The sequence below is a fragment of the Chlorocebus sabaeus genome, chromosome 2 (genome assembly GCF_047675955.1).
Source record: "Chlorocebus sabaeus isolate Y175 chromosome 2, mChlSab1.0.hap1, whole genome shotgun sequence".
In the NCBI taxonomy this organism is placed as follows: domain Eukaryota; kingdom Metazoa; phylum Chordata; class Mammalia; order Primates; family Cercopithecidae; genus Chlorocebus; species Chlorocebus sabaeus.
The window spans coordinates 17621310-17641261 of NC_132905.1; the positions used below are offsets into that span (position 1 = coordinate 17621310).

General features: G+C 43.1%; 1 protein-coding gene across 2 annotated transcripts in view; it reads left to right on the forward strand.

The window, feature by feature from the left end:
- SLC13A3 (solute carrier family 13 member 3) overlaps window positions 1-19952 on the forward strand; it is a 110061-nt gene that overhangs the window by 70296 nt on the left and 19813 nt on the right. Inside the window, exons 5-9 of one of the 2 annotated variants that reach the window (XM_037982697.2) lie at window positions 1181-1366; window positions 4892-5017; window positions 8071-8166; window positions 9175-9279; window positions 13653-13750. In XM_037982697.2, coding sequence (XP_037838625.2) covers window positions 1181-1366; window positions 4892-5017; window positions 8071-8166; window positions 9175-9279; window positions 13653-13750 — 611 coding nt within the window. The remainder of the gene's footprint in view (window positions 1-1180; window positions 1367-4891; window positions 5018-8070; window positions 8167-9174; window positions 9280-13652; window positions 13751-19952) is intronic. The other variant, XM_073006173.1, reaches the window with a different exon arrangement.

A 19952-nucleotide genomic window follows, 5' to 3' on the forward strand; every position in this document is an offset into this window, starting at 1 on the left:
AGGCAGAGGTAGCAGTGAGCTGAGATCATGCCATTGCACTCTAGCCTGGGTGACAAGAGTGAAGCTCTGTCTCAAATAAATAAATAAATATAAACAAAATAAAATAAAATTGATAATGCTATATATGCTGTTTTGTAACCTGCTATTTCACTTTTTTCCTTCATTTCAGTCTGTTTCCAAATACCTATTTTACTTAATGGAGAATAGTGGACATCATATAATGCCATAATGTTGGCCTCAATAATGCCAACATTATGATCTTTTAATTATATACTTAAAAATTCTTAATGTCATTATTTCTCAAAACTCTTTAACTGTGCAAGGAAAACAACCCAGAAAATAAAAAAGAAAAAAAGTATGTATTCCACTCCTGAGAAAGATATCAAAACAACTTGCATATATTTCTAGATTTTAAATATTTTTATATTCATGAAACATAGCTATTTCTTTATTTTTATTTATTACTTATTAATTTTTTTTAGAGACAGTGTCTCACTCTGTCACCTAGGCTGGAGGGCAGTGGGGCAATCATAGCTCACTACAGCCTCAAACTTTTGGGCTCAATCAACCCTTCTGCCTCAGCCTCCCAGGTAGCTGGAACAACAGGTGTGTGCCACCATGCCCAGCTGATTTTTTTATTTTTTTATTGAGATTGGGTCTCACTATATTGCCCAGGCTGGTCTCAAACTCCTGTCCTCAAGCAATCCTTTGCCTTGGTCTCCCAAAGTGTTGGAGTTATAGGAGTGAGCCACCACGCCCATGAGTATTTATACAATAAAAAACTAAATGGTACTGTGACATACCTTTTCACCGTAGTTTGCGAATGGACAACTTTCATCTTAATAAGCATCCATTTAATAGCTGCATTGGTGTTCCATCCAGGAAGAGAGTCATCTTTATTATCAGCCCCTTTTAGATGGGCATTTAGACTGTTCTTCATTTAAATTATATTTAATGGCATGGTGACTTCCCTTGTACCCACCCCTGAGACACTTGTCTATTTCTTTAGGATACATTCTTAGAGTAGAATATCTGTACTGTAGAGTTGCACCTTGTTACAGGTTTTTGATACCTGTGCCAAATTACCTTCTAGAAAGATCACTCAGCTCCCCAACCCCTGGGCAGTCTGTGGCCTATTCTCCATGTGTTCTGAATGGCTTCTCTTTGGATTTGTTTAAAGCAAAGACCACCCTGGGGAGATGGAGGTTCCACTGGATCTGCTGGCGGACTCCAGGAAGGAGGATGAATATCGTGGGAACATCTGGAAGGGCTTCCTCATCTCTATCCCCTACTCAGCCAGCATTGGGGGCACAGCCACACTCACAGGCACAGCCCCTAACCTCATCCTGCTTGGCCAGCTCAAGAGGTAGAAAGCAAGAGTCCCCACCAGCAGGGAGGGTTCTGCTCCTCCCCTCCTCTTCCCTCCTTCATTCAACATCCAGGGAATGTGTGTTGAGGGCCTTCTCTGGGCCAGACTCTGCGAACACAGCAATACACAAAATCCAGTGAGATCCCTGCCCTTGGGGAACTTCCATTCTGGCGGGAGAGACAGGCAATAAGTGAAAAAGCAAATGAATATAAAACATATCTGTGTGATAAGTTAGGAAAAAAATACAGCAGGGAAAGAGAATAGAAGTGAGGAGAGTAGGGTGCTAGTTTATGTAGGTTGGTCAGGGACACTGGTTCTCTCTGATGGGCTGACATTTGAGTAGAGACCTAGAAGGGAATGAGCCATGTGGACACAGGAGGGAAAGGCATTGCCAACAGTGACAGCGGGGAGTAGCTCCTACAGGGCTTGGAGGTGGAGCTGTTCCTGGGGAGGTTCAGGGACCAGCAGGAATACCATGGAGATGAAGAGCCTGGGGCAAAGGGCAGGTGAGAAGACATAAGGTGATAGTGGTAAGTGTTGTCTAAGGACTCCAGCTTTTCCTCCAAGTGAGATGGGGGTCATTGGAAAGGTGACAGCAGAGGAGTAACCCAGTGGGAGGCATGGGTCTGTGGCTGTCATGGCCCGAGAGAAGCCTTCCAGCCATAAGCAGAGTCCCCCAGTGGAGTGGTCTCTGCTGGGAGCTAAGGTCTCCCACCCCTGGAAGTGGTCAGCAGTGACTGGGTGGCCGGTCAGGACATGAGGATAAGAGAAAGATGCTCCAACTGCACAACTTGCCGCTCCCATTATTTTAAGCCTCTGGTTTCCAAGATTTTAAAACTTCAGTATTTCAAGATCCTGTCTCTAAGACTTTTAGGTTCCAGGATTCCAAGGCAGGGTTTCTAAGGTTCCTTGCAGTGGAGATGTAGCATAGGTTCATTTAATTTACATAAATGCAAATATAAGCATTTGACCAACAAAGGGCACCAAAAAGTATTTGATATTCAACATGGCCGCAAATACTAGCCGACTTCTTTACCTGTTGCCCAACCAAAGAATCAAAAACACGTGGGGATGAAGGGAGGCCCTGCTGATCTCCCGGAGAGAGGTTTGCTATGTGTGCAACCCTCAGTAACATACAAGTGAGTAATTACAGGTATTTTCACAAGAGATTTTAGTACACCCATGTCTGGCCTCATGCTGATTTTAAAACCTTAACCCCTGGATGAGATGAATTGCCAATACATTCTCAGATTCCAAAATGCTTTGTTTTAAGATTGGATGATGGAAACCAATGATTGTCAACCATGAACTGGGAGAGGTGGAAAAAAAAAAAAAAGTCATAGGTATGTTTCACCAATTGATTTAAGCCCGCTGAGTTTTACTGCAAACCTTAAATGTCTTTTAATCTCTATCCTTTAAACAAGGCTGGCCTTCTGGTTTTAGCTCAGTGACAGAAAAACCAGAAGCAAAGATGGCCCTGCTTCCGGTGTGGGGAGGATCTAGGCTCAGCCCTTTAGTGTTCTGCGGAGGGGAAGGTAGGCATTTGGTATTAGGGTTTGCCGGGACCCATCCCCAGGAGTGGACAGGAAGATGTGGGCTGGGGGGATGGAGAGCAGAGCCTAGGTTGGGGATGGGGAGAATTGGAGGGGAGCAGTTGTTGTCAAAGCGTTTTCAGGCTGCCTGCCTGCCCTGATATGAGTAGGACTTTGTTCCAACCTGAAATGAAATTGGGGAAATTATATGTTTTTTATATGTTTATTTCATATTTATATTTTCTGAAATATATCTTATGTATATTTAAGTATATATTAACATATAATACATAAAATATATAATATTAACTATATATACAGTAAAAATATCAAATGTAGGATTTCAAGTTAATTACATGCAAATCTTATGCAACACAAGGGCTCAAATGTAGACCCTCTGGTGTAGGAAGAGGGGATTTAAAAGGAATGCTAGGTAATACGTGATTTTGATTCTCCAGCTGAGAACAGGAGAAGCCTTGGGAGACAGAAGTGATTTCCCTGAGTGGTCCTTTAGCCCTTGTTGCCAAAATACATTTTATTGGTTTATTCTGATTATAAAATGATATTGGCACATTAAAGAACATTTGGAAAATGTAGAAGAAGAAGTTTGAAATACCTTCAATCCCACTGTCGATATTTTAAGACTTTCTTCTAGACTTTTCTATGTCCATATATGAAATGTGTATATATTTAACGTTTTTGCCAGTATGCTCTTAATACAGTTTTATAGTCTGATTTTATTATTAAAATTTTTTAGAAAACATAATTTTTAGTGACTATGTATTATCTTATTTTGGGTGTACATACTTTAATCTTAAGCATTTAGATTGTTTTCATTTTATGATAATTATTATTTTGCTATTACAAATTATGTAACTGACAACACACTTGCTGATATTTTAATATTTTTAAAACAATATTTTTATTTTGTCTAATTATAGAGGTATACTTATTCATTGTAGAAAATACAGGTAGAGAAAAAGGAGGAAATAAAAACCACTTAGAATCCCACTATATAGAGTTTATTAATATTTTTGTTTGCTTATTTATTATATAATAACTGTTAATGTTTTGGTTTATTTCCTTATTTATTTACCTAGAAATGTCCGTGAGTATCCACATACTTTTGTATACATCATTCTATAACTTACTTTTCCTCTTTTCAATCTAGCACTTATATTCCTGACCACATTTCTGGTTTTTTGTTTTAAAATTTATTTATAGTAGTAGAATTTCTGGATAAAAGGATATGCACACTTTTAAGACTCTTACTGCATTTTACCAAATCCCTCTCCAGAAAAGAGTATTCTGATGAGCAAACATCAAGAATCTGCCTGTTTTTCCACATCTTCACCAGCACTAAGTGTTATTGCCCTTCATCCTTTCAGGCTTGATGATGTCTTAATAAAACTGAGATTGGACACCGTTTAGCAGAGAAAGAACTCATCGGCATCACCATTGCCTGGACAAAATGCCCAGGGTCTTTGAGCATGTATAATAAAGAGGGCAAAGGTTTCAGCCTACAGATATGTTATGCTTGACTCCCACATTCATTAAAAACATTTTCATGAATTGCCAACATTTAAACATCACATAATTTCAAGTGGGTTTACTGGCCCTGCACTCTTGCATGGCAACCCTGGGGGAGCAAATAGCAGCTGACCCCTTTAATGAGCACGGCTCTCTTCAATTCACCATGGCCAGCCTGGCCTGTTTCACTCACTCAGGTACCTGTCTGGCCTCCAGGGGGCAGAGATTTTGACTGTAGCGCACCCATTGGTCCCATTGGGTCAGAAGCCAGCAGCCTCCAAAGAAGAGGAAAAAAGAGTACTTCTATTAGAATAGGTGGAAAACAATGTTCCCAAGACTTCCATGGGACCCGCTCATTCCCCTCTTGACCCACTACTACTAGTGCCGCCTGGTCTCCTCTGCCACTCCCCAAATGGGCATGGCTGCCCTTGGCCTGTTCTCATCTCCCACTGTTCTCCAGTTTCTTTCCACAGTGTGACGTGGTGAATTTCGGCTCCTGGTTCATTTTCGCCTTCCCTCTTATGCTGTTGTTCCTGTTGGCAGGCTGGCTCTGGATCTCCTTCCTGTACGGGGGACTGAGCTTCAGGTACCTCTCATTTTTTTCTTGGCAGGTAGAGTGGGGAAGCAGGGAGTGGCCTTTCTAACCTCAGCATCTGCCTATGAAAACTGAGGATGATTGTTATTTCATGTCGTATTCTCATTTCTTTCTTTTATGTATGTATGTATGTATTTAGTTTTACACACAGGGTCTTGCTCTGACGCCCAGGCTGGGGTGCAGTGGCACAATCATAGCTCATTGCAGCCTCAGTCTCCCAGGTTCAAGTGTTCCTCTGGCCTCAGACTCCCAAGTAGCTGGGACTACAGGCAAGTACTACTGTGCCTGGATAATTTTTTTTTTTTTTTAATCTTTTGTAGAGACAGGGTCTCACTATATTGCCCAGGCTGGTCTCAAACTTCTGGCCTGAAGCGATCCTTCCTGTCTTGGCCTCTCAAAGCTCTGGGATAATAGGTGTGAGCCACCATGCTAGCCATATTCTCATTTCTTGACCTCCCAGGGATGTGAGGATTAAGTGAGAGGTGTGACCTGCCTGCCACACCCAGACCCTTTGTTGATGTCACATATTATTACTAATTATTAATAGTATTGTCTTTAAGGTAAACACTCTTGACCAGAGAAGAGGGGAGTACACTATTTCCCATTTTATGGGGCCCTGATACAGAAGATAATCTGGGGAGGCATGAGGACAAAATATTAAATAACACCAAATCATATTATGGGAAATATGTCTTTATCAACTCTCATCACTCAGTCTACTTATATTTAGGAGAAAGTCTCAGTTGGGTGCTAAAGAAACCATAATATCTAACATTTCCAAATCAACCTCTAAAGAAAGAAAGAGCAAGCTTCGGACCCAGAGACTTGAGCCAGAAATGATGTCTAGCCAAAATATAATACTGGCACTTTGTTTTCCTATATTTATTTTGGTTACTTCAATTACTTTTTAATATGGCTACGTTAATATGGCTACGTTAATTTGGTTCTCAAAAATCAAATCACGTACATATGGTTCTCAAAAATCAAAACAACACTGAGAGGTATGCAGTGAGAACCTCTCTTCCCAACCATGGGCCTCTTCACCCACGATATCCTCCCAAACAAGCATCCACTTTTATTGGTTTCTTGTGTAATCTTTCAGAGTTTTCTTAAGCAAATATGAGCAGACATAGATATCTTTTTCTGGTAACAGGCCTCCCTAACAGATTTTGGTTTTTTATTTTATTTATTTACTTATTTATTTATTTAGACAAAGTCTCATTCTGTCACCCAGGCTGGAGTGCAGTGGCACCATCTCGGAGTGCAACCTCCACCTCCCAGGTTCAGGCCATTCTCCTGCCTCAGCCTCCAGAGTAGCTGGGACTACAGGCTCTTGCCACTTTGCCTGGCTAATTTTTTGTGCTTTTTTTTTTTTTTTTGGTAGAGATAGGGGTTTATTCTGTTGGCCAGGCTGGTCTCAAACGCCTGACCTCAAGTGATCCACCCACCTCGGCCCCCCAAAGAGCTGGGATTACAGGCGTGAGCCACCTATGCCCAGCTGTTTTTTTATTTTTATTTTATTTTTTCTCTTTTACCTTGCAACTCTAGCTCAAAGGAAACAAGCATTTTTATAAGATACATTTCCAGAAGTGGGATTTCTGGATCAGAGAATAAACACATTTTTATTTTAATAGATATTGTCAAATCATTCTTCATAAAAATTTTACATGTTTCCTCTCCCATGCACAATGTATGAGAGTGTCTGCTTCCTTGCAGCAAAGTGGATTTTTGCCAATCTGATAAGAGAAAAATAACTTGTGTTTATTTTATGAAGAGTAACTTTAGGAAACTTTTCATAGGTTTGGAAGCATATGAAAAGTTTGTTCATCGGTATTTTCTTTCCTGTGAATTGTGAAACCGTGTGTTCATATTCTTATACATTTTTTCAAATGGGTTGTTGGTCCTGTTCTTACTAGTTTCTGGTACGCTTTATATTTTGGAAAGATGAGTGCTTATTCTGCAATAGAAGCTACATTTTTTTCCTGATTTGTCTTTTGGCTTTGTTTATGATGCTTTTCTCTCTAAAGAATTGTTTTAATTTTTTTTTCAATCTTTTCTCACATAGTTTCTGAAATTTCAATTACAGCTTAGAAAGGTTTTCCTAATACAGGACTTATAAAAGAATAATCACGTTTTCTTCTAGTATTATATTTTTCACATTTAAACTTCTGATCTATTTGGAGTTCATCCTTATGGTACAGTGTGAAGTTTGGATTCAACTTCATTTTTTTTTTTGTCCCAAATGGTCACCCAGTGTCCTAACACCATTTATGGACACACAACATTTTACTATTTTGATGAAGTCAAATTTATCTGTCTTTGGTGGCTTGTGCTTTGACGTCATATTGAAGAAACTGTTGCCTATTCCAAGGACATGGAAATTTACCCCTGCCTTTTCTTCTGAGAGTTTTATGGCTTTAGCTCTAACATTTAGGCCTTCAATCCATTTTGGGTTTAATTTTGTATATGGTGTGAGGTAGGGGTCCAGATTCATTCTTTTCCACTTGGCTATCCAGTTTTCCTAGCACCATTTGTTGAAAGGCTATTCCTTCCCCCACTATTCAGTCTTGGTACCCCTGTCAAAAATCAATTGGCTATAGGTGGATAGGTTTATTTCTTGGCTCTCAATTCTGTTCCATTGATCTATATGTCTGATGCCATTTACTGAATAGTCCATCTTTTCCACACCAATCTGAGATAGCAACTTTATAATAGACTAAATTCCCATTTGTGACTAAGTCTGTGTCTAGACTTTCTGCTTTGTTCCATTGATTCCTCTGTTTATTCATGTGCCTGTTTAACCCACTCATGGATTTTAAGCCTGGGAGTCATATGATCAGATTCACATTTTTAAAGATCAACCAGGCTGTACGTGGGGAGAACAACTGTAGCAAAGGAGGACAGTTGCAGGGAGACCAGCCATCAGGCAGTTGCAGCCTCCCGAACAGAGAGGATGTGACTTGGTCAGGTGGTGGTGGTGGTTGTAGGTGAGAAGTTAGTTACACCTGCAGTGGACATTCCTAACCTCCCACTTTCTGTTTCAGGGGCTGGAGGAAGAATAAATCTGAGATAAGAACCACTGCAGAAAACAGGGCTCGAGCTGTAATTCGGGAAGAATACCAGAACCTGGGGCCCATCAGGTATATGGGGGTCCTTGGGTTGAGGAAAGAGCTGAGTCTTAAATGCTCAGGAAAGATTCCTCCTGGCCTGGCCTTGGGCCCATGGGAGCTGAGCTCCAGGGGAATTCCAGGACCCATGGCCTGGGAGCCTAGAGGTGGAGGATGGGAGGTGGTTTACACAGTCAACCTCTTGCCCTGGTGCTGGAGTAAAAACCTGAGGACCAAAAAGCCCCTCAGAATGTACTTACAGTGGGATCTGCTATCTTCCACCCAAGGTACCATTTCCCTCCCGGTACACAGAATACCTGACACTATCTCAGGTGGCTTCCAGGACCTTGTTTAATGCACATTTCCATATGGTGAAAATAATGGGTTCAGTAGGCCTGTGTTCAAGGACCAGTGGTGCCACTCATGTCCTGTGTGGCTTTGGGCATGGCACTAACCCTCTCTGGGCCCTGCTCTCCAGTCTTTGAAATGGGCACATTGGGTAACTAGCTCCTCCAACTCTTGGGAATCCTCTCTTTCCACCTCCATCCACCCCCTCTCCAGGTCTGTCCCCTCTCTGTGTCTTCTCCTCTCAGTGTAGACAGACTGTGTGTTTTTATGTCTCTCTCTCTCTCTCTCTCTCTCTCTCTCTGTATGAATGCTCCTCTTTCTCTTTGCCTACTGCATTTCTGTCTGTTTTTCTTTCTGCTTTTTGGATTCTCTCTCTGTTTCTCAGTTTCTTGATTTTCTGTAGGACCCTGAGAAACTCCTAGTGATAATGAAGCACGTGGTTTCGGGGAGGGGGTGACTTGAGGCTCAGGAAGGATCCTGAGGGAGCGTGGAAGTCCTAGGACAGGAATCATTTACAGTCCATTGGCGCCCCTCCCCTTGTTCTGGGCACTCCCTGGGGAGTGGATGACTTCAGCTTTCTCAGAGGCAGATTCCGGGCCCAGTCACTCCCAGTGGGCAGCTGCCTGAGCCTGTGCCTGCTGCAGTCTGCCTGAAACCCAGGGTCACCATCATGCCTGCATGTCTGTGCCACAGGTTTGCCGAACAGGCCGTTTTCGTCCTTTTCTGCATGTTTGCCATCCTCCTCTTCTCCCGGGACCCGAAGTTCATCCCTGGCTGGGCCAGCCTCTTCACTCCTGGGTGAGACTCTGGGGACCCACAGGGAGGAGTCCAACAGGGAGGATTCTGGGCTGGGCCACCTGGAGCTGGAGAGGCAGCATTGTAGCTGGGGAGACCCACATCCAAGTTGCCATCTCTTGTCCCATGTGATTATAAATAGCTCCCTCTTTCACTCTCAAAAGAGTTTAGGTTTGGGTGATAAAATATGACTTCTCATGTGTTGGGAGCTCTGGATTTGGAGTCAGACTAAAGTGGGTTAGAGTTCTAGCTCTGCCACTTATGAGCTGCGTGACTGAGCAAATCGTTCATTCGTTCAATCAACACTGATTGAGAACCTATTATGTGCTAAGCTGCATGCTGGGTGCTGGGACACAGACAAAAGCAAGTGGTTAGACAACAAAATAACTGCATTGCAATGAGTGCTGTGAAGGAAGGAATGAGAGGGTTATGCTATAAAATAATAGAGCAGGGGCATTGACTTTGGACAGTTCTGGGAAGAGCCAAATCTTAGGAAGATTGCAGGTGAAAGCAGTGGAGATGCACTGGGAATGTCTACTGAATCCTGAGTCAGAACAAATGTAGCATGTTTGAGAAACTGAGAAAAGCCCAGTGGGACCGAGGCCTGGTGGGAAGGAAGGAAAGTGGGTGAGGAAGGGTAGGGGAGGGCCAGATTAGAGTGTCTTTTCGGGCATGTTATGCATTTTGATTTTTTTTTTTTTTTCTGTGAGCAGTGGGCAGCCATTGGAGGGTTGTAAGCTACTCAACCGCTCTGTGCCTCAGTTTCCTAATCTGTAAAATGATATTATAATAGTACATTTCTCATTGGCTTGTTGTAAAGATAAATGAGTTAATATATGTCAAGTGATTAAAATGGCTCATAGAAAGAACTCAATAACTTAGCTATATTCATTAGGAAATGGGTAGTGGGGGCAAAAATATAGATGAGGAGAATAGTTAGGAGTTATAACATCATCTAGATGGCCCCTGTCTTTTTGGGCCAAATCTGGCCCGCCACTTGATTTTGAATGACTTTTACATTTTTTAAATGGCTGTGGAAAAATCAAAAGGCAATGTCTTGTAATGCACGAAAATTATATGAAATTCAAATTTCAGTGTCTGCAAATAAAGTTTTATTGACACACAGCCACACCTATTCAATTATATATTGTCTATGGCTGCTTTCACACTCCAATGTCAAATGTGAGTCCAGACAAACACCATGTGGCCTGCAAAGCCAAAATACTTACTGTGTGGCTTTTTACAGGAGACATTTGCTGACCCCTGGTCTGGGGGATGGCTTCAGTGAGGGTGGTAGCAATGACGATGTAGCAGTCAAGATATCATTCAAAGTTAAATGTGGGACTTGCGCTGGGTTGGTTTGGGGGGTGTGAATGAAAGGAGTGCCTGCATGAATGGTGGTTAGTTGGAGAAGAGTATTTTTTAGTGGGCTGGGAATGGCTTATTCATAATTCTATTTTGGACTTGGTTTAGACTTTTCAAGCTCAATAGCCAGTTGGATATGCAAGATTGGAGCTTAGAAGAGATGTTTAGATTGCATCCATAAATCTGGGAGTTGCTGTATAAATTTGGGAGTTAAATCCATAGGAATCAATGGGCTCAGCTATGGAAAGTGTTTAAGGAGAGTATAGGAGACCATGAGGAACCCCAGCACTTGGGAGCTGGGGAGAGGAAAGTGAGTTTACTAGAGAAACAGAAAGATGGTAAGTGAGGTAGAAGGAAAACTTAGAGCTATGGACCAGCAAAAGCCAAGAGAGGGGAGTGTTTTAAGAAGTGTGAGTGGGCACCGTGTCAAATTCTGGTGTGGGTGGGAACGTGATTAAATAGAGATGAATCTGCTGGATTTGGTGAAATCTGATTATTTCGATTAGCCCCATCCAAGAGAGATATAATGTGAGCCACATATCTATTTTAAGTTTTTTGGTAGCTACATTAAAAAGGTGAAAAACAGATGAAACTAATATGAATAATATATTTTATGTATAAATTATTAGTGAGATATTTGGCATTCTTTTTTTCATGTGAAATCATCAAAATCTTGTGTGTATTTTACATTTAAAGCGCATGTCAGTTTGGTCTTGCCACATTTCAAATGCCCACTAGTCCACATGTGGCTTGTGGCTACCATACTGGACAGTGCACAATCCAGATATCTCACCCTCTGGGCCTCATCCTCTTCCCTGGTAAAATGGGTGACATAAATTCTGATCTCCTGAAGGTTGTTATAAGCAAGAAACAATATAATTTCATAAAGCCATGAAGCTGTCATTGCTCTTACCATTTTTTTTATTTTTCCAAAATGTAGATGCTTTATTTTTTTCAGATGCAAAATGAGCATTATAAGCATTTCAACAATACAGAAAATGTGAAAATCAGCCGAATCTCAGTCTCTAATTCTGATATACATCTTTCCTGACTTTTAAAAAATGCCTATCTGAGAACTGTTCTACATTGTGATCGCGCTGTTATCAGACTGTATACATTTGTGAAGACTTGTTAAACTATACCCTCAAAATGGGTGCTTTTTACTGCATGTTAATTACACCTCAATGAAACATGTGCCAATTGGCGTTTAGAACTCTATTAAAAAGAAGATTTTTTTTTAACAGAAACGTGATCATGTCGACATATTATTTGTAATCTGCTTTTTAATTTTGTATAGAATTTCAAAAGTTATGCATATTCATAAAAATTCAAACAATGCTGAATTGTAAAAGAATAAGTTAATGGCTCTTTATCCACTTTATGTCCCACTGCCCAGAGATGATCGCAATGAGCAGTTTGGTGTGTGACATTCCAGATATGCACACATATCTTCATACATACACACATACAAATATGTATACATATAACAAAAGACTGTAAAATATAATAATATGATCATGGACAACTTGCCATTTTGAACTTACTTCATTCTTTTTTTAAAATTTTATTTTCTTGGACTCAGGTCACAACTTCATTCTTTTAAAACACCACATAGTACTCTACAGAATGGGAGCACTTTGATTTATTTAACCAATTCCTTATTAGATTGTGTTCAATGCTTCAAATACAAACTTTTAAAATAAAATTTACAGGATATCTTGGTTGTATTTCTATGTCAATACATAGAGATTGACATTATCTTTTATCTTTTTTTAAACAGATGCAATGTACTTCATAATATGAATGGAACACAATTTATTTAAATGTGTCTCTCAAAAATGTTCCAATTTTTTTTACTCTTATCAATAATGAACATCCTTGCACATAATCTGTGTACAAAAGTACGGCTGTTTCTCAAGGTTAAATACCTACAAGTAGGATAACTGGATCAAAGGGTATTTACATGTAAAATTGGAAACATGTTGCCAAATGCCCCAGGAGGTTAAACTGGTTTATTCTTTCACTAAGGGCGTATGTTCTCAATATCCTCACCAGTTTTACTCCCCTTTTCAAGTCTTGCCTGTTGGCAGATGAATGGTATACCATTAGTGTTTTGATCTGCATTTCTCTGATTATAATGATATTGACCATCTCTTCCAACTTCTTGTCTGTTTGAATACTCTCCTTTCCAAATGTGTGAGTGGAAAGAGCTCTGGTTAGCAATGAGCTCTAGGCTTTGTTGAACTTGGAACCAGAACAATCTGAGTTTAAGGCCAGGGTCTACAGAATGGGAACACTTCGATGTATTTAACCAATTCCTTATTGAATTGTGTCCATTGCTGAAAATAAAAACTTTAAAAATAAAATTTACAGGGTATCTTGGTTGTATTTGTATGTCAATTTAACAAAATGACTTGCTTAGGGTCTGGCCTTGAACAGGTTGTTTCTGCTCTTTGACCCTCTGATTCTCCATCTGAAATGGAAAGTGCCTGCCCCAAGGGTTTCATGTCTCCCCTAAAGGACACATTGTGGATGTTTGAAAGGTGACAGTTAGGTTTTGAGGGGCCATGAGGCTGGGTCAGTCTGGGTTCCACTGGTGTGAGTGGGCTGTATCTCAATGTGGTCAGTTGCCCATCCCAGGAGGGATTCAAGCACAAGCTGAACAAAGGCAGGGTTCTTACAGGAGTCCCGGTGAGGGTGATTTATGGGGGTTCCAAGGATTCCAATATTCTGCGGCCCTCAGATTCTCCCCTCTTCCTAGGGTCCTTGAGTTGGGAGGATAAGCATTTGCTTGGGCACAAGCAGCATCTAAATGCCCCCGGGGAGCTGTGAATGAAGAGCTTTGCACCATGCTTAGTGCATTGCAGGACAGAATCCAGTGGCCCAGCCTCCAACAATGGCCCCTTCACAGCAGGCCTAATTCCCTTCCGCAAATCCTCCGTTACAAATCTGCCAAACCTCGGCCCACTGAGATGCCCAGGGTCACATGCTTTGGGGCCTTCTCATTGTAGGTTTCTTTCTGATGCCGTCACCGGCGTGGCTATTGTCACCATCTTGTTCTTCTTCCCGTCCCAAAGGCCCTCTCTCAAGTGGTGGTTTGACTTCAAAGGTAAGGTGGTCAAGGCTGGGGTCTTGGTGGGCTCAGTGAGGACTGCGACGTGGAGTGTGGTCATCAAGGGCCTGGAGCCCCCCACTGCACTAACCACGTGGTCCTTCCTGCTTCTCCTTTCACTGTCTGAACCGTTGCCTTGTCTGGGGACAGGGGTTAGCAACTACAGTCTTCAGACCAAATCCAGGCAGCTGTCTGTTTTTGAACAGACTGTGAGCTAAGCACAGTTTTCAGATTTTTAACTGGTTGAAAAAAAAATCAAAAGAAAAACATTTCAGGACATGTGAAAGTTACATGAAATCTAAATTTCAGTGTCCACGTATCAAATTTTGCTTTCCCCTAAGGAACCTGTGGAAATTTATTTTCTTTAGTTATATTAGTACCTACACAATAGCCTCAATTTTGCCTCTTGGCCCATGAAGCAAAAAATGTTTCGTTTTCTTGCCCTTTGCAGAAAAATGACCCCTTGGCCCAAAGCAGGAGTTGCACCTTGGCTGCCCAAGGAGCCACGCATGGAAAACACAAGCTGGGTTTCAACTGTAGAGGAAGTGTTGGGGACTGAGGAGAAACTGCCTGAAGGCATTCCGATTCAATTTTTTAAAAAATCGCTGAGTACCTCTAAACAAAATGCCGTAGACTGTGGCCTTCAGATTGCCAGCTTGCGACTTCCTCTGGTGTCCAGCAGATGTCTGCCAGAAGGTGACGCCAACACCTGAGGCTGCCACCTGGGGCAGTTGGCTGAGCTCCTCCGGAGTCAGGAAATAGGCACCATAATCAAACTATTTTCTATTGTTGAGAAAAATAGTGTCACTCAGGATAGCCCTAGCCATGGAAGAGTCGGGGTTTGAGTGTGGGGAGTATGGTGTATGTGTCCTGTAGGAAGATGAGGATTTTACAGGCTCCATAAACAGTTCTTTCTTTCTTCTTTTTTTTTTAATGGGATCTCACTCTGTCACCCAGGCTGGGGTGCAGTAGCGCCATCACAGCTCAGTGCAGTCTCGAACTCTTGGGCTCCAGTGAACCTCCCACCTCAAACTCCCAAGAAGCTGGGATTATAGGTGTGAGCCACCTCGTTTGGCTAATTAAAAGAAAAAAAAAATTGTAGCAGCTGGGCATGGTAGCTCACACCTGTAATCCCAGCACTTTAGGAGAGTGAGGCGGGTGGATTGCTTGAGTCCAAGAGTTTGAGACTAGCCTGGGCAACATGGAGAAACCCCATCTTTACAAATAATACAAAAAAAAAAAAATAGCTGGGCATGGTGAGGCACACCTGTAGTCCCGGCTACTTGGAAGGCTGAGGTGGGTGAATCGATTGAGCCTGGCAGGTCAAGGCTGCAGTGAGCTCTGATGGCACCCACTGCACTCTAGCCTGGGTGACAGAGTGAAACCCTGTCTCAAAAAAAAATTTTTTTTTGTAGTAACGGGGGTCTCACTACATTACCCAGGCTGGCCTTGAACTCCTGGCCTCAAGTGACCCTCCCATCTGTGCCTCCTGAAATGTTGGGACAACAGGCATGAGCCACCATGTGTGACCCATAGACAGTTCCTATAGCATAGCTGGACCTCAGGGAGGCTGGAACTGGGTCTAAGGAGGCTTAGCTGTGGGCCTGCGTACTCTGCAGTTGAACAGGGTTCAGCTTTTCTCCATTTCTACTTCTCTTCCAGTCAGTCTTCCAACTGGCTGTTCTCATCATTCCCTCTGTATATAATTTCTTAACCTTTTCCTAGTTTCTGCTGCTTATTAGGTTTTGTACCTTTATAGTTTCTGCTTCATTGTAGTCTCTACTTTTGTTCCCTTATAGTGTCTGATCCCCATGGCTTCTGCTAACTCCACTTCCTCATGTTTTCTATTCCCTGTGGCATCACCTCTCACACTTTCTGCCCCTTCCTGGCTTCTTCCACCTGATGGCGGCCACTTCCTCATGGTGTCCAACTGCTCCCTTGAGCCTCTGCTTCCCCTGAGCCTCTGTGTCCTCACAGTATCTGTTTCCTCCTGTCTTCTGCTTCCTCACCCAACTTCAGCCCAATCATGCCCCCTGTGTGTCATGCGGCCTCTCTGTTCATTCTTTCACCTTCAGGTGTCACTTCTCTTCACCCAGTGGGTCTCTGTTTCCCATTGATGCATCTGTAAGATGTAAGAGTCGGGTTGGTTCAGCTTGTTGTTCTTTGGGCAGATTTCCTCCCACAAGGCTACTTCACAGCCTCATAGATCCCTGGCCAGCCTATGGATCAGCTGCCCTTGGTCAGGTGCCCATCCATGGTTCTGGCACCTGGGGGTGAACTCACAATGCCCAGGGCTTTCTCTCAGCTGGGGCCATGGGGAAGGCGCTATTGTTACAGGGCAGGGAGCCCCCAAATTGGGGCTTAGTCTGGGAGGGTTCTTGGCTTCTTCATCCAGGAAGGAATTCCAGGGCAAGCCAGTGGTGTTAGACAGCAACTTTTATTGAAGCGGCAGTACACAGCAGCAGCAGAGGTTCTGCTCCTTGTGGAGTGGGGCTACCCCATAGGCAGTGTGCCCAGAGTAGTAGCTCAGAGGCAGTGCTGCAGTCATATTTATATGCACTTTTAATTATGTGCAAATTAAGGGGTAGTTTATGCAGAAATTTCTAGGATAAGGGTGTTAACTTTTAGGTTGTTGAGTCATTGCCATGAAAAGGGAGGGTAACTTCCGGGTGTTGCCATGGCAATGGTAAACTGACATGGTATACTGGTGGGCATGTCTTATGGAAAGCTGCTTCCACCCAGGACCTGTTTTAGCTGGTCCTCAATTTGGTCTGGTGCCCAAGCCCCACCCCTGGAGTGAGTCCCGCCTCCTACTTTACTATGACACAGCTGACTGGCATCCCAGCTCTGCTACTACTTTTCTGGGTGACCTCAGGGAGGCTCCTATATTCTCCGAGCCTTGCTTTCTCACTTCGAAAATGAGGGAGTCCCTTAGATACCTTCCACCTCTGGCTTTTACTGGCTTTATAGATCAGGGGTTGCAAACTCAACTGCCTACAGGGAGGTAACACTTATTTTATATATAAGATATATATTCATATGTTTTATAAATAATCTATAAAACATATATAATATATAATATAGATTATATGTAATATATATATATTTTTTTGACCTATGTTTGTCTCCAGATGGAAGGTAACATTTATATGCAGCAGACTGAGTTCAGGAAAATATGTCTCAAGAAACATATGGCCCTCCTTGTCTATCTTTCCTTTCCCATTTTTGAAACAGAGAACAGTTTCCTTATTATGTAAAGGGAGACAACAGCTGAGGTCAGTAAGAAGTGGTGAGAGGCTGGGCGTGGTGGCTCACACCTGTAATCCCAGCACTCTGAGAGGCTGAGGTGGGTGGATCACCTGAGGTCACGAGTTTGAGAGCAGCCTGGCCAACATAGCGAAACCCTGTCTCTAATAAAAAATACAAAAATTATCTGGGTGGGTGGCACATGCCTGTAACCCCAGCTACTTGGGAGACTGAGGCAGGAGAATTGCTTGAACCTGGGAGGTGGAGGTTGCAGTGAGCCAAGATCATGCCACTGCACTCCAGCCTGGGTGAAAGAATAAGTCTGTCTCAAAAAAAAAGAAGTAGTGACAGCCTCAGTCTCGTGGCAAGGCAGGGTCTGTGAAAAACTGGTGAGCCAATCCCCACTTAAATTAAAGGGGGCAGATATTACTTAGTTTCCACTGATTGTACCCATGCAGGAAAACGGAACTAGTTTAGTCAGATTTGCTGATTTTTCAAAAGAAGCCAAAAATCTAGATTTTTATGTGGAATCTCCCTGGTTTTAAATATTGGCAACTCATTCAAGTTGAAAAACAAATACTATGTGGGCCAACCACAGTAGCACTAAAACACGTGTGTTGAGTCTGGTCCATGGAATGCCAATGTGTGCCCTTAGCCCAGGGGTCTTTGAACTGGAGTTTCCAGCATTGCCCAGAGGGTGGGGAGGGAACTCCATGAGCACTGCCTGTCCTTTGGCCACCAGTGACCCTGTGCAGACTTGGCTGATGTGATACTTTCTGGTATTTAACACTAAAGACTTTTGTGGAGTCTTATATTGTGGTCAGTAAGTTTCCAAAGAGAATAAGTGACTTGTTCAAGGTCACACTGCTCATTAAAAAGAGTCAGGGCCAGGTGTGGTGGCTCACACCTATAGTCCCAGTACTGTGGGAGGCTGAGGTGGGAGGATTGCTTGAGGTCAGGAGTTCAAGAAGAGCCTGGGCCACATAACAAGAGCCTGACTACAAAAAAATTAAGAAATTAGCCTATGTAGTGGCACACACCTGTAGTTCCAGTCACTTGGGAGGCTGAGGCAGGAAGATTGCTTGAGAAGTTCAAGGTTGCAGTGAGCTGTGATGGCACCACTGCACTCCAGCCTGGGCAACAGAGTGAGACCCTGCCTCAAGAAAAAAAAAAAAGGGGGGGGGGGGAGAGAGACAAAGAGAAAGAGAGAGATAGGACCTAGAACCAGACATTCAAGCCAGCCTTGATTTTCTTCTTATACTCACCCCACTATTCTTTTATGGGTCTGAGTTGCACTTGCGTTTCTCACCCTTTGTGGTCATTCAAGTATTGATCAAGTGCCTACTATGTGCTAGGCACTGTGCTTGTGGTGGAAAAGTAGTTGATGATGATGGTGATGATGATGATGACGACAACTTCTCTTTCCTCTTTGTCAACTAGCTGTTCCTCTAGAGATCTTCATGACTCACTCCATCACTTCATTCAGGGCTCTGTTCAAATGCCACCTCCTGAGAAACCTTCCCTGACTGCACCATCTAGAAAATCTCCCTCCTGTGTTACTCTTTATTCGTTTACCTTATTTTATTTTTCTTCATAGCACATGAAATTTCTTGGCATTATTTATTTATTTTTTAAGACAGGGTCTTGTTCTGTTGCCCAGGCTGGAGTACACCCACACAGTCTCAGCTCACTGCAACCTCTGCCTCCCGGGTTCCAGCGATTCTCATGCCTCAATCTTCCAAGTAGCTGGGATCATTGGTACCCACCACCATGCCCAACTAATTTTTGTATTTTTAGTAGAGATGGGGTTTCACCATGTTGGCCAGGCTGGTCTTGAACTCCTGACCTCAGGTGATCCACCCACCTCGTCCTCCCAAAGTGCTGGAATTACAGGCATGAGCCACCATGCCCGGCCAGTATATTTATTTATCACCTGACTTCCCCCCTGGAATATAAGTTCTCCAAGGAGACGAATTTTCTCTGTTTTGGCCATTTCTGTATCCTGAGAGCCCAGAAGAGTGTTTGACACATGGCAGGTACTCAATATATATTTGCTAAATAAATAGTCAAGGACTTGCTCTGGGCAAGGCCCTGGGATGAGTCCTTTGCACAGAGGGACCATTTCATCTTTCCAGTAAGTCTCTGAGGGAAGTGCTGTTACCTCATTTTGCAGAAGAGGAAATCGAGGCTCAGAAAGGTAGTGACACTGGCTCAAATCACACAGTTGGGGCACAGCAGAGCCAGGATTCAAGTCTAGTTTAAAGCTTGTGCCTTTAGCTACTGCTATAGACAGCCAGCGAATATCAGGTTGAGCTGCAGTGGGAAATCCACATAGTCAGAGATTGTGCTTATGAGAAATAGCAGCAGAGGCATGGTTGGATGGGAAAACAATAAAAACCATGGTAGCTAACATTAACTGAGTGCTTGGCATGTGACAGACAGTCTGATATGCACTCGCCATTTAATCTGCATTACATGGGACCCTGCTCAAGGCCTTCTTCCTTCCTCTGTCCCATCCACCCTTACCTGCTGTGTGGGGTGAGTCACTTCACTTTTTCAGACCTTTTGTACTTCTTTAATGAAATATTTTATCACCTGAAGGCAGAGGGCTGGGCCACCTGCCATGTCTGGTTGCCTTGTCCAGTTCTGGGCTTAAGTGTATGTTGCATTTGGCCCAAGAATCCCCTCAAGGTATATGACACCTGCACCGCATGTAGATACCATGGGCTGTATGCACCTGTGGGCTGCATACACCTGTGGGCGCCTACACCTGTGGGCTGCATACACCTGTGGGCTGCATACATCTGTGGCCACATACACCTGTGGCCACATACACCTGTGGGCTGCATGCACCTGTGGGCGCATACACCTGTGGGCTGCATACACCTGTGGGCTGCATACACCTGTGGGCTGCATACATCTGTGGACTGCATACACCTGTGGCCTGCATACA